The 20,169-nt window shown below is 44.8% G+C and overlaps 1 protein-coding gene across 1 annotated transcript in view; it reads left to right on the top strand.

The window, feature by feature from the left end:
• The window catches only part of USH2A (usherin), a gene marked incomplete at its 5' end in the record, with an annotated part of 1,334,617 nt that overhangs the window by 716,661 nt on the left and 597,787 nt on the right, over window positions 1-20,169 (top strand). Inside the window, 2 exons of the mRNA XM_082250984.1 lie at window positions 4,690-4,841; window positions 15,199-15,361. Of these exons, the coding sequence (XP_082107110.1) occupies window positions 4,690-4,841; window positions 15,199-15,361 (315 nt within the window). The remainder of the gene's footprint in view (window positions 1-4,689; window positions 4,842-15,198; window positions 15,362-20,169) is intronic.

The raw sequence follows: 20,169 nt of genomic DNA on the forward strand, positions 1-20,169 counted from the left end.
TCCTTGACCAAAGAAGCTGAGTGCACGTGCTCAGCGTCATATCCAGAGGTTGTCTTTGGGAAATAGACATATGAGTGCTGCCAGCATTGCTGCAGAGGTTGAAGAGGTGGGGGTCAGCCTGTCAGTGGTCAAACCATACGCTGCACACTGCATCAAATTGGTCTGCATGGCTGTCGTCCCAGAAGGAAGCCTCTTGTAAAGATGATGCACAATCGGTATGGAGCGGGAGGGGTATTCTTCTCCTTAGCCATATCTCCACGACCACTGGTCTACGGTCTTACGAGACCTTGCAAGACCAGTTTGCGCTCCAGGGCCCCATGCACTACAGATACTTCCAGCTCTCCCATGCCTATAGATAATTCCCTGACGGCCCTCCTGAGATAGAATCGGTTACCACCCTTGAGATTGTTAAAAGTACAGAACCCAGTCACCTCATTTCCATGTTCTACTCTGAACTTCACACACCTTCCTCGACCACTTTGGCTTTTGCACTTAAGACCCGCTGGGAGCGCAGTGTAGGGGCCATGGAGGATGAGGAATGGGAGGATGCCCTGGAGACGTGCCGCAGAGTGTCGCCAAAACTGTCGGATCGCCTAACCCAGACCTTTATAATACACCAGGCTTATCTCACCCCACTTAGACTGTCCAAATATCACCCTGACTTGGTCCCCTCTTGTCCTATGTGCGGAGACCCTGATGCTTCCTTCTTTCACCTATTGTGGAGCTGTCCCCAATTACAGACTCTATGGCAACAAGTAGTCACATTTCTGCATGACAAGATGGGGTCTCCTCTACAACTCTCCCCTAAGGAGTGTCTCCTGGGGGTCTATCCGGATGGAGAGATGCCCAAATCCACTGTCATATTTCTTCAGGAAACTTTGTTTATAGCACGTAAATTGATAGCCAGGAGGTGGATGAGACCTACTCCTCCTACTCTAGGATTGTGGATTAAGGAAATGAATAGTGTCATTCCATTTCATAAACTTTTATATAAACATAGGGGGTGCCCTCAGAAGTTCAACAAGATTTGGGACAAATGGGTGCAGTGCCCTGATACGGCTCAGTAGTGCAGTGGGTAACTACTTTATGCTGACCGCCCCTGTTAAACCAATATTGTCTGTTTGAGTGTTGGGCCGACAGAGAGTCACTGACTACTGCCTTATTTTTACTATGTCTGTTCTGTTTCTAAGTGTTAATCACTGTGTATATTTGTATTTTTGTACCTCAATGTGTTATGAATCTGATCGCAGTTTCAATGCACGGTTTATTTTTGTATTGTACCAAAAGTTTCAATAAACCTCACTGTTTTAAAAAAAAAAAAAGATGATGCACAAGAAAGCCCGCAAACAGTTTTCTGAAGACAAGCAGACTAAGGACATGCATTACTGGAACCATGTCCTGTGGTCTGATGAGACCAAATTAAACCTATTTGGTTCAGATGGTGTCAAGCATGTGTGTCTTGCCTACAGTCAAGCATGGTGGTGGGAGTGTCATGGTCTGGGGCTGCATGAATGCTGCGGGTACTGGGGAGTTACAGTTCATTGTGGCAACCATGAATGCCAAAATGTAATGTGACATACTGAAGCACAGCATGATCCCCTTCATTAAGAGACTGGGCCGCAGGGCAGTATTCCAACATGATAACGACCCCAAACACACCTCCAAGACATCCACTGCCTTGCTAAAGAAGCTGAGGGTAAAGGTAATGGACTGGTCAAGCATGTTTCCAGACCTAAACCCTATTGAGCATCTGTGGGGCGCCCTCAAGCGGAACAAGGAGGAGTGCAAGGTCTCTAACATCCACAAGCTCTGTGATGTCGTCATGGAGGAGTGGAAGAGGACTCCAGTGGCAACCTGTGAAGCTCTGGTGAACTCCATGCCCAAGAGGGTTAAGGCAGTGCTGGAAAATAATAGTGGCCACACAAAATATTGATACTTTGGGCCTAATTTGGACATTGTCACTTAGGGGTGTACTCACTTATGTTGCCAGCGGTTTAGACATTAATGGCTGTGTGAGTTATTTTGAGGGGACAGCAAAATTACACTGTTATACAAGCTGTACACTCACAACTTTACATTGTAGCAAAGTGTCATTTCTTCAGTGTTGTCACATGAAAAGATAAAATAAAATATAATATATATATATATATATATATATATATATATATAGCAGGCCATAGACCGTGCAAATCTCTTTCCTGCAACCATGCTGGGAGAAGACAGTCTCTTGGGATGATTGCAAGAGAATCCAGCAGGTTGGTTGTACCCAAAATGATCAATTGATCAACTTGATACATTCAGCCTGCCCATTAACAGTTCGAAGTTCCTGCTGAACCGGCCGAGATTCAAACTGCTAATTCAGATTAGCCTTAAAAGACCCAGAGAGATTAGAAGTTATATTATACAGGCTTCAAAAAGTAAACCCACTCTTCTCACGTGTAGGGAGCTCCCTGGATTTTAGATTAAGCGACCTCTCTGATTTTACCACAGTTCACTGTTTGCTGGATGGCATTATGGGTCAAAGCTGAACTCTAGTTGTACCTTCAGTCTTGTAGAGTTGTACATGCTCCTCTCCTGTACTGAAATTGTGTATTCTTATTTAGGGATCGACCGATTATGGGCAAAGCCGATATATCTAGGGCCGATCTCCACTTTCCCTGATATATTGGAATCGGCCCTCCAGGTTACCGATATTGCAGATATTTCGGGAAAGTGCTTGTACTGGAGTGATGCCTGCAGCTAGAGTCCATAGCCGACGGTCGGCTGTCTTGTAATGACAACCGATGCGGCTGAGAAGCTGCTCGGCTGTCATTACAAGGAGCTGGAGGGGACGACCCCCCCCCTCTCGCCGCTTTCTGCGGCTCGCTCGGGTCTCCCGTCCCAGCGGAAGACCCGGGCATCCTACCTGCACGGCCTCCGAAGACCTGATTAAAGCCGCATTTGGCTCTGATCGGGTCTCCATGTAAAAACCCGGAAGTGATGTCATGACATCACTTCCGGGTACTCGGCGCCAAATTAAAAAAAATGACAGCATTCAAAACAGCCAAACTTGGCGTTTTGAATGCTTTTAAGTGCAGAGGAGGGGTTCAAGGTCTTTTAGACCCCCAGATCCCTCCACAAAAAGTACCTAAAAAAAAAAAAAATGTAAATATTCGAAAATATCGGCAGATATCGGCCGATACAGATATGCGATGACCAAAATATCGGTATCGGTATCGGTATCTGCAATTAAAAAAACGATATTGGTCAATCACTACTCTTATTTCACTGTACTCTGCAAGATTTTCACATTTTACAATAGACGCTGCAGCAAGTCAGATAGAGCCCACCTCATTTCCATGCAGCATCATCTTGCCCTCTCCTCCCCAGCCTGACTATCTCTGGCCCACCCTTCCATTTATTAGATTTCAGTTCTTTCAATCATGGAAGCTCAGCAAGCATGTAGTCATTAGCCAAGGCAGTATGCATGCAAATACAGTCTGCCAAGGAACACCCACATTTCCAGACTGACATCAACCCATCAAGGTATTTTGATATTTGCATAACTATTCCCATTCCCACTGCTTGCATCAGAGTTAAGCACTAAAACAGGGAGCTGTGATGTTTTCAGAAAGCTATGTACAGCACCCCGCTGGCCCCTCCCACAAACCTTGATCTCCCTGCTTTGCATAGAGAAGCACATAAACCCAGAGACATCACTGGGTCTAAAATCAGGTATGAAATGAAAAGGGAAAGATTTTTTTTTTAAATGGTATTTTAATGCTGATGATGAGGGGCGTGGGGGTAAGTAAACTGCAGCTTTAACTGACCATGGCTGTAATTGCTCTTTAAAGTTTTAATAAAAATATAAACTTTTTTTTTCTTAATTCTGTATTGGCTGATTTTTTTTGCCTTAAAGGGTAACTCCGCTTTTGTGGGGGGAAAAAATAGCAATTAAAGAAAAAACAATATTGGGTATACAATTCCAACACAAATCATATTGTAATTGAATGTTATTAAAAATGACCTTTCCTTTTCAATCTGCAGCTGTTTTATTTTCTGAAAATGCAATGCAATATGGCTACCTGGAGCTGTTCTGTACACAGAATGTATACTGACCACACCCCAGAAACATCATTTCCTGCTTGTGTGATTGGCTCACCAATTTTCCCAGACGTCTACCTAAGATACAAGTCACATTTCTGGCATCCCCTGCAACAAAAATGTCATTTTTGGTGAGATACTCCCAATAAGAACACGTCTAAAGGGATGCAGGCCCAGCAGCTTTCCTCATTAGAGCCCTGCAGCTGCCACAGCTGATAGATAATTATAAAACCACTCCCATTTGACCCACTCAGCACAGAGGAACAAACAAAGATTTCTTCAGAATGACAAAAGGATCTCCAACAATGTTTTTTTTTTTTTTAAATCCTTGCAATGTACAGAGATCACCCAGCGGAGAATGTTTTTTTCTCAACAAAAGTGGAGTTATGCTTTAAGTTATTAAATGATAAGCTTCAATGAACTGCAAAAAATACATTTACTTATATCTGTAAAATCAAAGCAAAATTTCAAACAAGCATGAGATGTCTGAAAAATAATAATAATGTAATTCTAAAATAATTCATGGGTTTTGCTTAAATATGTTACATGTTGATTTTTTATTTCTATTGTTTTGTTTTAAAATTGTATTTTTTTATTCCCTTTTAGGTGTAATAACGTCTTATGGATTATACATGGATGGAATCTTAATGCAGAATTCTTCACGTCTAAGTTATTTTGTGGACGGCCTGACTCCCTGGAGTAAGCATTCCTTTAGGCTTCAGGCTTGTACTGCAAAAGGCTGTGCCTTAGGTGAAAAGGTATGAAATGGCTCATTAACCAGATCTGCGCTCTCCCTGAGTCTGGAGTTAGGAGCGTGATTTGTGCAAAAGTGTCTTTCTTAACTTTAGAAATTATTCTATTAAAGGTGTATGCCAGACAAATTAAAAAATGAAAGTTTATCCAAAGCTAAAACCATGTTTTGTGGGTTTTTTTTTCCTATTTTTTGTTTTTGTCTCCCACTGGGGACATTTACCTTCATTTCCTGGCTCCAAAGTGGGGAGAAATCCCCTTTTAGACACTTGTCGCCACAACAGATGTCCCCATTGCAAGATTTCCCCTAACTTCCTGTTCTGTTCTCACTGTAAAAATGTGTATTTTCCTTCACATTCTATCCCATCAATAGTTTTAATCTCTCAGTGGGGACATAGACAGCCATAGAAACCTAAAAAGAGGTCCAACCCTCCCACAAAAAAAAAAGTTTTCTCTTTATACACACTTGAAAGCTAGACTCTAGGCATTAATACATCAATAATTTTATTTTTAATTGCATGCTGTGTATGTAATGGAATTTGATTTTGTATCAGCCTCTAGCAGTCCTTGTACAGCAGAGCTCAGAGAGGGAGAGGGGGAAGCAACACAAAGAGCCAATCAATTTATGCTATGTCAAGGAGTGTGCTGATAGGAGGAGATAGGAGGAGAGAGCAGATTGATAGAGAGATAGCCCCCCTTATCACAGGCTGGGGGGGGGACTATAACAGCCTGGGAATGGTGGAAGTGGGTTGAATGGTGCTGACTTTTCAGCTGGAAGACTGAGGACATCTAGTAGTGGAAAAGAGTACTACTCCGTATTAGGGATATTGCAGAAAAAGTTGCTTGCTCCTTTTTTTTTTCATACCTTTATTGAGAATTCTACTTTAGGGCTCTTTCACACGGGCGATCCGATCAGATCCGCCTGTCAGTTTTTTAGGCGGATCTGATCGGATCCTCCATGCAGCTCTATGGGGCAGCGGATGTCAGCGGAGGCACCTCCGCTGACACCTGCTGCCATCCGTATCCGATCCTGTCCGTGAAATCTGGGCGGATGGAAACCCTATTTTTCTATCCGTTCAGGGATCGGATCAGATTGGATGAGAGCGGACAGGCGGTCCGCTCTCACCCGATCCCCCATAGAGAGCAGCGGGGGCTGTGACACCTCCCTCTCCGCACTGCAAGCGGAGACGGAGCTGTCATCCGCCGGCTCAGCGGGGATCGGCGGATCGATCCCCGCTGAGCAGCACGGATCCGCCTACGGAGGCGGACCGTGTGAAAGAGCCCTTAACCGCTTCCTGCCCTCCCATAGCCTATAAACGGCATGCAGGAAGCAGCGCCGATATGGGTTAACATACCTGTAAGTCAGCACACATAGAATCCAATCAGCTTCCAGTTTTTTTTTGTCAAAGTTTATTTGAACAAGCTAAAGTTTGAAGTTGATTGGCTAGCATGCACAGCTGGACCAGATTTTGCAGACCTGGTGCAAACACGCTGCCATCTCTAACATACTGAAAGCATTATGCATCAAAATGTCAGCACTAAGAAGATCCTTACACCCAATAATGCCAATGGATCCCATTGGATGTTTGATTTCAAGAGAGAATGAGCGCTCAGGATTTAAGAGAGTGCCTTAAATGTAAAATACATGTACCTGTTTCCTGAAGCCAGAGAGTTGTAAATAACATGGCTTCCCAAAGAGACTCACCCAGCCTACAGTCAAGGAGCTTTCTTGAATCCGGATGCACTTCTGAACTGTTTATAGACCTTGGCAAGCCCTGAGGCTGCTTGGAGTCCCACCAAGTGTCTCCAAACTATGGCCCATGGGTCAAATACAGCCTGTTGCTAATTTTTTTTCAGGCCTACAGGCAGGGACAGTGGCCTCTGACACAGGTCTTCAGGCCATCCGATGGTCTTCATTTCTCCCCAACATCCTCCACCCCTTTTTTGGTCTCCAAAGCAGGTTTCATTTGTTGCTTTGTCATTGTACTGTCATTGGTTGGTAGGATTGTCGGTGTCCTAATAACCAATCATGTTAGTCTCCCTTATATCAGAACCCTAATTACATATGAGTCCCCCTTTAAATGAATGTTCCTATTAGAGTGCCCTCTTACATCAGGGCCCCAATCAGAGTCTTCCTTTACATGAGAATCCATATGTTGATGAGGATATAAGCCTTTTTCCCACAAAAAGTGGGCAGGGGGAGCTTATCGGGATCTGAAAGCCATCTTTAACAATATTGGGGGCCCCCAGATATCCCATAGATACCTATGTGAAGGAGTATGGGATACTTAGTACTCTCACCAGCAGTACTGACAAATGGCAACCATCCCAGCCTGTAACCAGCATGGAAGGGAAATGCATGTCAAAAAACAAACAAAAATTCCCAGCTCACTTACCAGCCAGCCTGCAACATATCAAAGTGACCCTGTGAACTGTTAGACAAGGTCAATTCGGTTTGTTTGTTGCAGGCTGGCTGGGAATGTTTGTTTGTTGTTTTTGGGTAAATGGGAGGCAGGATTCTGGGGGGATATACATGGACTCCCTCCCAGAAGCGGAAGCCCGGAGCTCAGATGGAAGGGGGGGGTTCAGAGGGGCCCTTCATGGTTTCTTGCACCGGGGCCCACAAGGTTCTAGTTATGCCTCTAGTACATAGTATTATAGTATTGTGTCTCTTTGTGGAGAGGTTGGGCTTTGCTTCCTCTTGTCAGAGCTGTCATCTGATGACTAGTGATCTGTTGACTGCTAGGGGAAAATTGAAGAAGCAGTAGGAGAGGTGGTTGAAGCACAGATGTACAAAATGAATGAAGCAGGGAAATCCTTGCACTGCAGGCCTCGGGTACAGCTTTCTCTCCAGCAAGGAGATGCAGCACAGGAGTGACATCACCAAATCTTACCCCATATCTCATAAGACTAGCAATCAAATGCAGCAGTGCCATAGATGATCTCACACTGCAGATATACAGCTATAAGGCAATAGAACAGGAAGAACTTATCACGAATGTTTTCTGACATACATAGTACTCTCATAGTACATAGAAGTGGCGGAACTACCAGGGTCGCAGCAGTCGCACTTGCGACTGGGCCCAAGAGTTCTGCCACTGTGGTGGGGCCCACCATTTTGTCACGGTGGGGGGAGGGGGCGGTCAATGTGAGAGGAGGGGGTCCACCCCACCCGCTCGTTCCTGTCACTGTGAGGGGAGGGGGCAGTCACTGCAAGAGGAAAGGGCTCATGCCCGACCGTTCTGTCACTGCGAGAGGAGGGGGTCCACCCCTTCCCACTCGTTCTGTCACTGTGAGGGGAGGGGGCAGTCAGTGCAAGAGAAGAGGGCCCCCCTGCCCGCCCGTTCTGTCAGTGGTTTAGAGCCTGTACCGACAGTCCTTCCTACTTCACACGGATAGGAGAGAGCTGATCTTCTCCTCCCGCCCCTCTGCTGTGTGCACCGTGTAAATTGTGAATGATCACATTCAGCTGCTGAGCTTCACCTTTCCCGCGGTGCACACAGTAGAGGGGCGGGAGGAGAAGGAGAAGATTGGCTGCCTTCTATCTGTGCAAGGGAGGAGGGACTGTCAGTGCAGGCTCTGAGTCTGGGCTGTATGAGAGAGACACTCTCAGCTCAGAGTACTGCTGATAGGCACTGGTAGGCAGCCTTGATGAGCACTTGTAAGTGGCACTGATAGGCGGCATTGATGGGCACTAAGTGGCACTAATAGGTGGCATTGATAATCACTGATAATTGGCACTGATGGGCAGCACTGATAGGCATTACTGATGAGCACTGATAGGTGGCACTGATAGGCAGCATTGATGAGCACTGATAGGCGGCATTGATGAGCAATGATAGGTGGCACTGATAGGCAGCATTGATGAGCACTGATAGGTGGCATTGATCGGCAGCATTGATGAGCACTGATAGGCGGCATTGATGAGCACTGATAAGTGGTGCTGATAGGTAGCATTGATGAGCACTGATAGGCGGCATTAATGAGCACTGATAGGTGGCGCTGATAGGTAGCATTGATGAGCACTGATAGGCAACATAGATGAGCACTGATAGGTGGTGCTGATAGGTAGCATTGATGAGCACTGATAGGCAGCATTGATGAGCACTGATAGGTGGTGCTGATAGGTAGCATTGATGAGCACTGATAGGCAGCATTGATGAGCACTGATAGGCAGCATTGATGAGCACTGATAGGCAGCATTGATGAGCACTGATAGGTGGTGCTGATAGGTAGCATTGATGAGCACTGATAGGCAGCATTGATGAGCACTGATAGGCAGCATTGATGAGCACTGATAGGTGGCACTGATAGGCAGCATTAATGAGCACTGATAGGTGGCATTAATGAGCACTGATAGGTGGCGCTGATAGGTATCATTGATGAGCACTGATAGGCGGCATTGATGAGTGCTGATAGGTGGCACTGATAGGCAGCATTGATGAGCACTGAGCGGCGGGATTGATGAGCACTGATGGGCATTGATGAGCACTGATAGGTGGCACTGAAAGGTGGCATTGATGAGAACTGATAGTCAGCACTGATGGGCACTGATAGGCAACATTGATGAGCACTGATGGGCATTGATAAGCACTGATAGGCGGCACTGATATGCGGTATTGATGAGCACTGATTGGTGGCACTGAATGGCAACACAGATAGGCGGCACTGATAGGCGGCATTCATGAGCACTGATAGGCAGTACTAATGGGCACTTATAGGCGGCATTCATGAGCACTGATAGGTAGCACTGATAGGTAGCACTGATGGGGCTGCACTGATAATCAGGTTACTGATGATAAGAGCCCTGATTATCAGTGTAAACAATGTACTGACAGTCTTGCTGGTTAATGGCTCTCCTTTCCTCGCACAGACAAAGCGTGGGAAGAAAGGAGTGCCGATAACCAACAAGTCTGTTTACATGTGCTCGCATGGTAAAGGGCCACTGTGATTGTCTAAAGAACATAGTAGTCACAGAGCATGCTGGATGCGTGCCCCAGGGGGCAAATGGGAGGCAGGATTCTGGGGGGATATTCATGGACTCCCTCCCAGAAGTGGAAGCCTGGAGCTCGGATAGAAGGGGGGGGGGGTCTGGGGGGCCCTTCATGGTTTCTTGCACCGGGGCCCTGAAGGTTCTAATTACGCCTCTAGTACATAGTACTTAAAGTACCGTGTCTCTTTGTGGAGAGGTTGGGCATTGCTTCCTCTTGTCAGAGCTGTCATCTGATGACTAGTGAGCTGTTGACTGCTAGGGGAAAATTGAAGAAGCAGTAGGAAAGTTGGTTGAAGCACAGATCACCAAAATGAATGAAGGAGGGAAATCCTTGCACTGCAGGCCTCGGGTACAGCTTTCTTTTCAGCAAGGAGAACAGATGCAGCACAGGAGTGACATCACCAAATCTTACCCCATATCCAATAAGGCTAGCAATTAAATGCAGCAGTGCCATAGATGATCTCACACTGCAGATATACAGCTATAAGGCAATAGAACGGGAGTGTCCAGGAAGAACTTTTCATGAATGGTAACATTTTCAGGGTGTTGCCTAGGCAAAATTAACATTTCTAGAAATTCCCATCAAGAGTAATTTTTTACTTTTTAAGTTCAGGTCCACTTTAAATCCATATCGTAGTGCAGAGACACCCAGATACTAATATTTCCTGTTTTTTGTGTTTTTAATTTTTTTTTTCTTTTCAAAGTGAAGGGGTCAGGAAATGGTCACTCTTATGTAGGCCGTTCATGTGCTACATTTTGACTTCATAAGAGAACTTTACAAAGAAAATCCTCATAATTGTCTGTTTTAAAAGGGTTCCGTCTCGCTCTTTGAAACCGATCCAACTCTTCATGCCACCCGAATTGGTAGAGCAGAAATGCACACTTTATTACCATTAAACATTTTATAGCTTTGCCTACTTTGATGAATATTTACTCTTAAAAGCTTGCCTGGCACTGTGCCAGATCCACGTCTTCATTTTTAACTTCAAGTATGTAAGAAGTTTAAAAAAAAATAAAAAATTAAGGACATCAGAGCAAAAATGGAAATTAAATAAAAGTCTGAGGGATGTTTCAGTGTGTACACAGGTTATCAAGGATTAGAAGAAAATGTTGTACTTATGCAGTCTGGAGAGAAAAGCTTGAGGTTATATAGACTTTTCATAGTTGGAATGGCTGTCAGACATGAATAGACAATTGGACTGGATACAATGGATCTTGGAACCAATCATTGCAGGCACCCTAAATATGCATAGATGTATATACATAAAGTATGTCAGTGCTGTATAGTCAATAAACTAGTGAAAAGATTTTAAGATATTAGACATTTTCCAGTATTGTGCTTTAAAATGTTATCTTTTTTAAAAAATCATTTAGGGCTCATTCACAATAGTGGTGGTGGGCGGTAAAACCCCAAAGTTGAGCTGTGCTTTTGCCACCCCACTTTCACAGCGTAAGGGGGGGATATAGATATATGTCACTGGAAAAAGTGTACTGTTTCTAAGATTTTACTTTACTCCATTTTCGGGTGACAACCATAACATTTTAGATCACCTTTCACCTTAGGCCCCTTTCACACAATCAGACCGATCAGGTCAGCCTTCCGTTTTTTCAGGTGGACTTGATCAGGCCACCCATTGTCCTCTGTGGGGAGGCCGATCTCAGCGGACATGTGTCCGCTGACACTCATCTGGCATCCGATCCGACAAGATCCGCTGAAAACAGACGGATGGCGATACGTTCGCCATCCGTCCAGCAGGTCGGATTGGATGAAAACCGACATACTGTCCGTTTTCATCAGATCTCCCCATAGAGGAGAGCGGGACTCTGACAGGTCCGTCTCTGCACAAAGAGCGGAGACAGATCTGTCATCCGCCTGCCCAGCGGGGATCAACGGGGCGATCCACGCTGAGCTAGCGGAGTCTGCTGAGTGGATCCACCCTGTGAGAAACGGGCATTATACATAGAGAGGTGAATCTCCCCCGGTGTTGACATAAACAGTTGTTGCACTACTCCCATGCTACCTTAGACAAGGACCAGTCCAGTTTCTTTGGTTTTTAGGTTTTATTAGGAACTTGGATAGGAGAAAGGATGAGTGGGATACTCCAACTGAACTGAACTATGCACAATAGGCAGGGACGGTCTGAAAAATGCTGATTAACGCTGATTAACGATGAATTGAGCTAGTCACAGCTAGGCCGCTATTTCACTTGACACTTGGCTGTAAAAAGAGTCACTTGAGCTTTCTGAGGTAATCCTTTCCTAAGGTAAGCTATTCCTTGATAAAGACTGTACTGCTGAACAACTTCAGGGCCCTTCCTGGCACCCCTTTTAATCCCTAATCTTGAGGGCTTAACAACTTGGCACCCCCTTTACTGTAACATACTGGGTTAACTGGCTCTCTCTCTTAGGCAGACCTCTGGGCAGATCCTTAAGTACTTGCGATACTGTTTTTCCAGAAGTCTTCTGCCCAGCAGCTCCACTTGGTCAGCACACTGGATCCTTCTGCAGCCCAGCTCAACCCCTGGTCCCTAGGCCGACTGCCTGGACCACCTTCCTCACTTCAGCAGGAGGAGAGACAGCCGTCCACCTCCTCCTGGGACTTTGCTCCTGCCAAAAGACACCCTGTCACATGTCCCCTCCAGATTTATTCCCAATCGCAGGATGCATTGCAGCAATGCCCACCCACTGGGACAGTCATAAACCCTGGTGTGCTATTGGCTAGGTTTCCTCCACTGCCCAACAAGGTCCCTCATTGGATACAGTGGGGAGACTCCCCAGACTCAACAGGTCACATCTGGAAGCATGTGACAGGCCAACCTACAGATCAGGCTCTGCTGATAAGCAGAACAGAGCCATACATATATTTTACCTAGCACCTACCTAGGAGGGTGCTACACAGTATTGAAAAATCTTCCCTAAATATACAAATATCCGTAGCACCCTTACCTCCACTTCCAACTTCTAAGTGTAAGGTCATCAGTGATACTGAAATCTAAAAGCAAGAAATTGCTATTTTTTTTTTTTAATTTTAAGCAAAACAAAAAAAAAAAATTGCCAAGGATTTTAACTGTCCCCTACTATTTTCAACACTTAGCAAAATGGTTTTAGATAAACTTAAAGTCAACAAGATAAATATTCACTGTTAGGTAGGATTAGATTAAAACATAGGTTCACCTTCCTGAACTCTGCCCACACAACCACTTTATTGATTCACAGATCCCTGTGAATCAATACACTACAAGTACTGTCAGCCTTTGCAGCTGATGGCGTGTAGTTCTCAATGAGCTACCAGGGCCCTGTTGATCACTCTAGATAGTTTATTGAGCTTTCTGTCAGAGTATAAGGCCCTGTTCACATCTCAGCATTTTTCAGCTCGTAAAACGCTCATCTCTGAAGTCTCAAAACACCCAACAAGCAAAATCCCATTCATTTCAATAACCCCTGTTCACATGTGAGCATTTTGTTGCCCGAAGCTCAAAAAAGTACATGAGCTTTTTTTTTGGCAGATTACAAGCGTTTTTGTTAGATGTCAATGCCTGCAAAAAAACGCCTGAAAAACGATACGCTCAGGTGTGAATGAAGCCTAACTGCCTGCCTGTATCAGAGGTATGGCAGACGGCTACACAGACAGTCTGCAGGAGTGTGGCATTACACCCAGGATCTGCTAATCGCTGGTGCAAAGCTTTACAGGCTCCTAAAAAAAAAAAACAATAATAAATGCCTATTTTCTTACCTGTAAAAAAATGTTTTTTAAAGGTAAACTTTAACATTAAAGAAAATACTCTATGGGCTCTTTCACACGGGTGGTCCGATCAGATCCGCCTGTCAGTTTTTTAGGCAAATCTGATCGGATGCCCCATTCAGCCCTATGGAGCAGCGGATGTCAGCGGTGACATCTCCGTTGACACCCGCTGCCATCCGTATCCGATCCTGTCCGTGAAATCCGGACGGATGGAAACCCTATTTTCCATCCGTCCTGGGGATCGGATCAGATGGGATCGGATGAGAGTCGACAGGCGGTCCGCTCTCATCCGATTCCCCATAGACAGCAGCGGGGGCTGTGACACCTCCCTCTCCGCACTGCAAGCGGAGACGGAGCTGTCATCCCCTGGCTCAGCGGGGATCGCGGATCGATCCCCGCTGAGCAGCACGGATCCGCCTACAGAGGCGGACCGTGCGAAAGAGCCCTATGAGTTAAAACAGTATTAAACCCAAAAGCCAACATTTATTATATTGCAGCTTAGGATTTCTTAGATGTGATGTGATGGCTGCATTCTTTTACTTTTTTTGGTTTTCTTTCTTCTATTTTCTTCTGGTGATCCAGCCAGTATGTCTGTTGTTTTTTAAAAGATCAAGCTCTCCAACAAAATGTATCAGGCACAGGATGAGACAAACCTTTTAACTCCAGCACAGGTGCTTATAATGATCAGGTTTTATTTGTGTACCTTTATCCCCAAAAGAACAAAAAAAGTTTTCTGTAACTGCTTATAAAGTGTTAGCGGAAGTTTGGCCTCAATTTGTTAGTGTGTTTAAATCTGCTAGTATAGTTAACACTCCCCTCCCCCCCAGACTGACAATACTAGTCTCCAAAGGTGCTCCCTGTGCTCCTTCATCAGGAGTGGGGGCACTCTAATACAGGAGGGGCGTTACTAGCCAGATCACCAGGTGAAAACAGAGGGGAAAACGCGTAAGAAAAGATAACGGATGCAGCCACCACATCAGGTAAGCTGAAGTATTTTACATTTTTTTGGTTTTGGGTTTAAAAATGCTTTAAAGTAAAAATGAAATTTAAATTAAAAAAAAAAAAAAAAGAATTAAAGTAGAAATTAAAAAAAAATTAACTAAGGTAGAAATTTAAATACAAATTATTTTTTTTTTTTAATATAATTTGAATATAATTTTTTTTTATTATTATTATTTTTTTTTTTTTTTATTGCCATCTGTGTCCCATTGTGGACATTTCCTTCATTTCTTGCCCCATAGCTACAACAGGAGAAAATCCTTGGTAGTCACTAGGGTAACCAGAACTAATGTCTCTATTGGAAGATCTCCCCTTTATTCCTGTTCTGGTGACCACTCAAATTTGGGATTTTATTTCTCTTATTTCTCACTTTCAGTTATATTGGTCACCAGGACAAATAGAGAACGTGAATAACTCTGCTATACTTAAGCATTATACCATGGTCTTATCAGATTCAGGATGGTTCTGTTTACAGTTCAGAAAGCTGCTTCTTGCACATGTACGCATTGCTAGTATTCTATGCCAATTTTCCCCTAGGTAATTGTACTGAACAGTTTGTTGCTTTGTCTATGTGTAATATTTATATGCAGCACAATTTCTTGCCTTTCATTTCCTTTTGGGTGTTTTACAGCTTGAAGCCTACACTCAGGAAACCAGGCCAGACGGAACTGTTGTACTTTCTTCAACCATCAACAGTCCAAGAAATGTTCTGGTCACATGGACAGGGCCTGAAAAGCCCAATGGTCACATGACCTACGACATCATTTTTAGTGGTTTGTTCTATGAAAAAGAAGGTAATTACGAAGTCCAAATTGTATTTTCTGTTATTTTTAGTAGAATTAGTAGTGCCATTTTTATTTTGTGTTTTTATTAATTAATTTAGTCCTTAGGTAGCCTAAAATGTTTTCTTGCAAGAAAGTAGTGAAATATTTGATTGATTTGATTGAGTTAAATGTGAACAGTTGACCTGGCTATAGACATACAAGTGTTTATATACCAGCACAATATCCATAAAACAAGCCCTCACTGACAGATGTAGCTACTGTAGCTGCAGGGTCATTCATCCTCAAATTTGACCTTGGAAGGTCTCAAGGCATCCAAGTCAATCCAAGTCAACAGGTCATTCACCCCTGTTCCTTCCCCCAGCAGTAACTTAGCAGCTCAGCTCCCCTTACTCCCCCTTACAGCAGTTGGCCAGCAGCTCAGCTCACCCTGCCTCCTCTCCCAGCAGTTTCTCAGCAGCTCAACTAACCCTGCTCTTCCTCCCAGCAGAGTGACTCAGGAGCTCAGCTCACTCTGTTTCCTCTGCCAGCAGTTTCTCAGCAGCTCAGATCATCCTGCTCTTCCTCCCAGCAGAGTGATTAGGAGCTCAGCTCACCCTGTTTCCTCTCCCAGCAGTTTCTCAGCAGCTCACCTCATCCTGCTCTTCCTCCCAGCAGAGTGACTCAGGAGCTCAGCTCACCCTGTTTCGCCACCTCCTAGTAGTGTATACGTTTTTATCCCAATTTACTCCAACCAATCGTTTTTTTCTTTACCTGGTAGAATTATCCTTTCTGTGTGTCCTGGTGACTGTTGTCACTTGGACAGAAAGTGATTAGCAATCCAAAAATATATATTGAGGTTTGAGGCCTTGCTGGAGAGATTCTATCCCACTTTTTGCCATGCCATGGTGTCCATATTGGGAACTATACAGGAAGAGAAAGAAAACCTGAAATGGAGGCACATACAGCACAAACTTGATTGGGTTTAGGCTTCCCCTATTGTATTATATGTAGTGCTACCCCCGAAGGAACCACTGTAATTTAACCGGTTTGCCAAAACTAGTGCAGAGATAGCCAGGCACAGCAACAGAAAATTCCCTGTTGGTTAAGTAATTAGTCTAGGGGATATCTTTTTTGGATTTTTTTTTTTTTTTTTTGCAGAAGAACTTGGATGGGGTGTATGGAGATATGGGATACCCATGATTGACTGAATAGTCGCAGGAGGGCACTCCACTTTGCTAAGCCTCCCACAGGAACAAGAAGCAGACTGAGTTCTCTTTTAGAGGCCACCCCAGTCAGGACTACCACTGGCTCTGATACCCAGAGGAAACATAACACAGTCACTAGGACCCTGAATGCCACAGGATCACTGGATACAGTATCCACCAGACACTCTTTAGTGAGCTCTCCAGACCAGGTCCTTAGGTAAGGGTTCCCTTGATTAGCTCCAAAGAAAAAAAGGGATCTTAGAAGTAGGCATGCAGCAAACTCCAGCTTTCTGCCCAGTGGAACAGAGCCCCTCAGGTTGGGAACTTCTCCTATAGGATTGGACCCAGGACTCCAACATGCTTGCTCAAGGCCTCAGACTATTTATGTGTTCTCCAGCCACCTACTGGGCATACCCCCCAAGGATTGGCTAGAGCACATTTAATATTCATGCTGCCCGTTTACCTTGCTCAACCTCCCATGTTCTTGAAGTCTCCAGAAGGCAGAGGAGAGCAATCAATACTGCAGCCTGTGAAATCCAGAACAGCCAAAAAAATCAACAGCTGCTCTAATAATTACAGAAGAACCAAACAGAACTAAATTTGCCTAACATCCTAGCAGCCTATTTAGGAGGAGGGGGGGGGGGGCTACATCTGAGAATAGGACATTTCTTATATTCATTTTGGTTTATCCCATTACACTGGTGGAACGTATTCTCACTGCCATCAACACACAAATACACATTTATTGAAAGTGACATTTTCTAAACAATATCTCTACTGTAACACAAACCCAAAAAGTAAATTTACATCCCCAAGAGCCAAGCGTAACATTTCACCTTTTACCATAAAACCGTTTGTCCTACTTTTATATATTTTTTTTCCTCTCCTTCTGTCTTAAACCAAGGAAGCCTGTGCTCAGTCTGTGCTCCAGTCCCCAAAGGATGCCATGAAAAGGCCCGTTTTGTGTACCATTTTTCGAAGCATATGTGCCAAAGAGTTGAATTTATGATAGGCAGTCTCTATTGACCCCTTTCAAAGCTTGCCATGTCCCCTTTCTTATGCAATGAAGACTTTGATGTGAGCTGCTGTGAAGCACTTGTAAGATTATGAGGTGTAGCGCGACAATCGATTTAGCAAAAAAAGAAAAAAAAATTGTATTTTTCGATTTCTATTTTTTTATTTTTGCTGGACAAGTGGCAAAACAGGCATGTCCATCACACAACAGGATGGATTCTACTAAAATAATATTAACCACGTTAAAAACAGAACTTCAAGCTAAAAGCGGTATTACAAAAAATTTATTATATTGTAATTCACTAATCATTAGATGTTATGGTTGCATTCATTTCCTTTTTAAGTGCCTGTTCACACTATTGTGATGCGGTAACACTGCAAATATACTGCGTGTTCCCGTATCGCATCCACAGCACAGGCAGTTCACACTGCCATATGCGATATGCTGGGGGTGTCAATTCAAAGTTAACGACACCCCCAGATCAGATCGCATATTGCAGTGCGATCTGACAGTTCGCACAGGAATTGGATCGCACTGGTGTGAACCACCATGCGATCCGATTCTGCTGCGGCCCAAAAAAAGGGTCCTGTGCGTGCATACTGCGATTGCGGTGCAAATTCAGCCATACAAACTGCAATTCCAGCAAGGAAATGAGGAGGGTTCTCTCTGACTTGCTGCAGCTTCTATTATACACTGTGAGAAGCTCACAATAAGCAGTGAAATCAGAGAAAGCGATTTTAACCATTTCAAGACAGGGCAGTTAGACCCCCTTCCTGCCCAGGCCAATTTTCACCTTTTAGCGCTGTTGCATTCTGAATGACAGTTGCGCGGTCATGCAACACTGTACCTAAACCAAATTTATGTCATTTTCCCTCCACAAATAGAGTTTTCTTTTGGTGGTATTTGATCACCGCAAGGTTTTTTTTTTTTTTTTGCTAAACAAATTTAAAAAAAGACCGAAAAGTTTGAAAAAAAAAAGTTTTTTTTGTTTATGTTATACAATTTTGTAAATAAATATGTTTTTTCCTGCACTGATGAGCACTGATGAGACTGCACTGACGGAGTGGCACTGATGGGGTGGCACTGATGGGTGGCACTGATAGGCGGCACTGATAGGCGGCACTGATAGGCGGCACTGATAGGTAGCACTGATATGCAGCATTGGTGGGCACTGATAGGTGGCACTGCTGGGCACTGATAGGCGGCATTGATGGGCACTGATAGGCAGCACTGATGGGCACTAATGGGCACTGATAGGCGGCACTGGTGGGCACTGGTTGGCACTGATAGGCGGCACTGACGGGCGGCACTGATGGGCACTAATGGGCTCTGATAGGCAGCACTGGTGGGCAATAATGGGCACTGGTGGGCGGCACTGACAGATGGCAATGATGGGCACTGGTGGGCAGCACTGATGGTGAGGGCACTGGCGGGCAGCACTGATGGGAAGGGCACTGGGGGGCTCCCTGAGCCCTGATTGCCATCCCTGGTGGCCATAGTGGGCATCCCTGGGGTCATGGGTGGGCATCCCTGGGGTCATGGGTGGGCATCGCTGGTGGTTCTAGGGCCACCCCCCCCCCGAGGGTCTGCACTGGTAATCAATGATCTGATTACCAGTGCAGACCCCCCCCCCCCCTGTCAGGAGAGCCGCAGATCGGCGCTCCTTTACTCGTGCCTGTCAGGCACGTACTGAGGAATGCCGATCAACGGCACTTCCTGTTTACTATGTGGCCAGCCGTGATCTTTACTGAGATCGGAGATGCGGGGAGTCAGACTGACAAGCCGCATCACCGATCGCCGCTCTGATAAGAGCGCATTATCCTGCCGCCATCATATGATGTCCGGCCAGGATAATGCAACCACTTTCCTGACCTCAAACGCCTATAGGGCGGGCGGGAAATGGTTAATACAGGGAAATAGCATGCGCAAGACTGAAGGCAAGGATGGAGTTCAACTTTAAAGTTTGCATAGAGAAGACTTTCGTGTGGATTTACTAAAGGCAAATAGACTGTGCACTTTGCAAAATGCAGTAGCACTCTGCAAGCGCAGTTGCTCCAGAGCTTAGTAAATGAGGTGACGCTTCACTTTGTGAAAAATACCCAATCACATGCAAGGAAAATTTAAAAAACAGCATTTTTGCTAGCACATGCTTGGATGATGGAAGTCAGCATTTTTCTGCTCATTTACTAAGCTCTGGAGCATCTGCTCTTGTAGAGTGCAACTGCACTTTGCAAAGTGCACAGTCTTTTTGCCGTTAGTAAATCAACCCATTTTGTGTTTATTTTGGATAGAGTAGGGAATACTTAGAACCCCTGCCAGGAGGGATTTTTTTTGGGGGGTTGGGTGAGGATTCTGGGTCCTATCAGAGAGAATGTCCCTCACTTCTTGTCTTGAAAGTGGGAATCTCAAAACAGAAAACAATTCCCATCTTATTATATGAATGTTGATGAGATGGTGACCAAGCACATTTGTTCTATAAGCACAACATCAGCTCTGTCCTAAGTTCCCCTCTTTGAGCCTCCTTCCACCAAGCATGCTGGGACAGATTTTAGGGATGATCTCCCAGACGAGACTAAAATACCATTTCTACCGAGGCTCTGTCCTCTCTTTGCAACCGT

This window comes from Pelophylax lessonae (genome assembly GCF_965119305.1).
Source record: "Pelophylax lessonae genome assembly, chromosome: 3".
Lineage (NCBI taxonomy): Eukaryota > Metazoa > Chordata > Amphibia > Anura > Ranidae > Pelophylax > Pelophylax lessonae.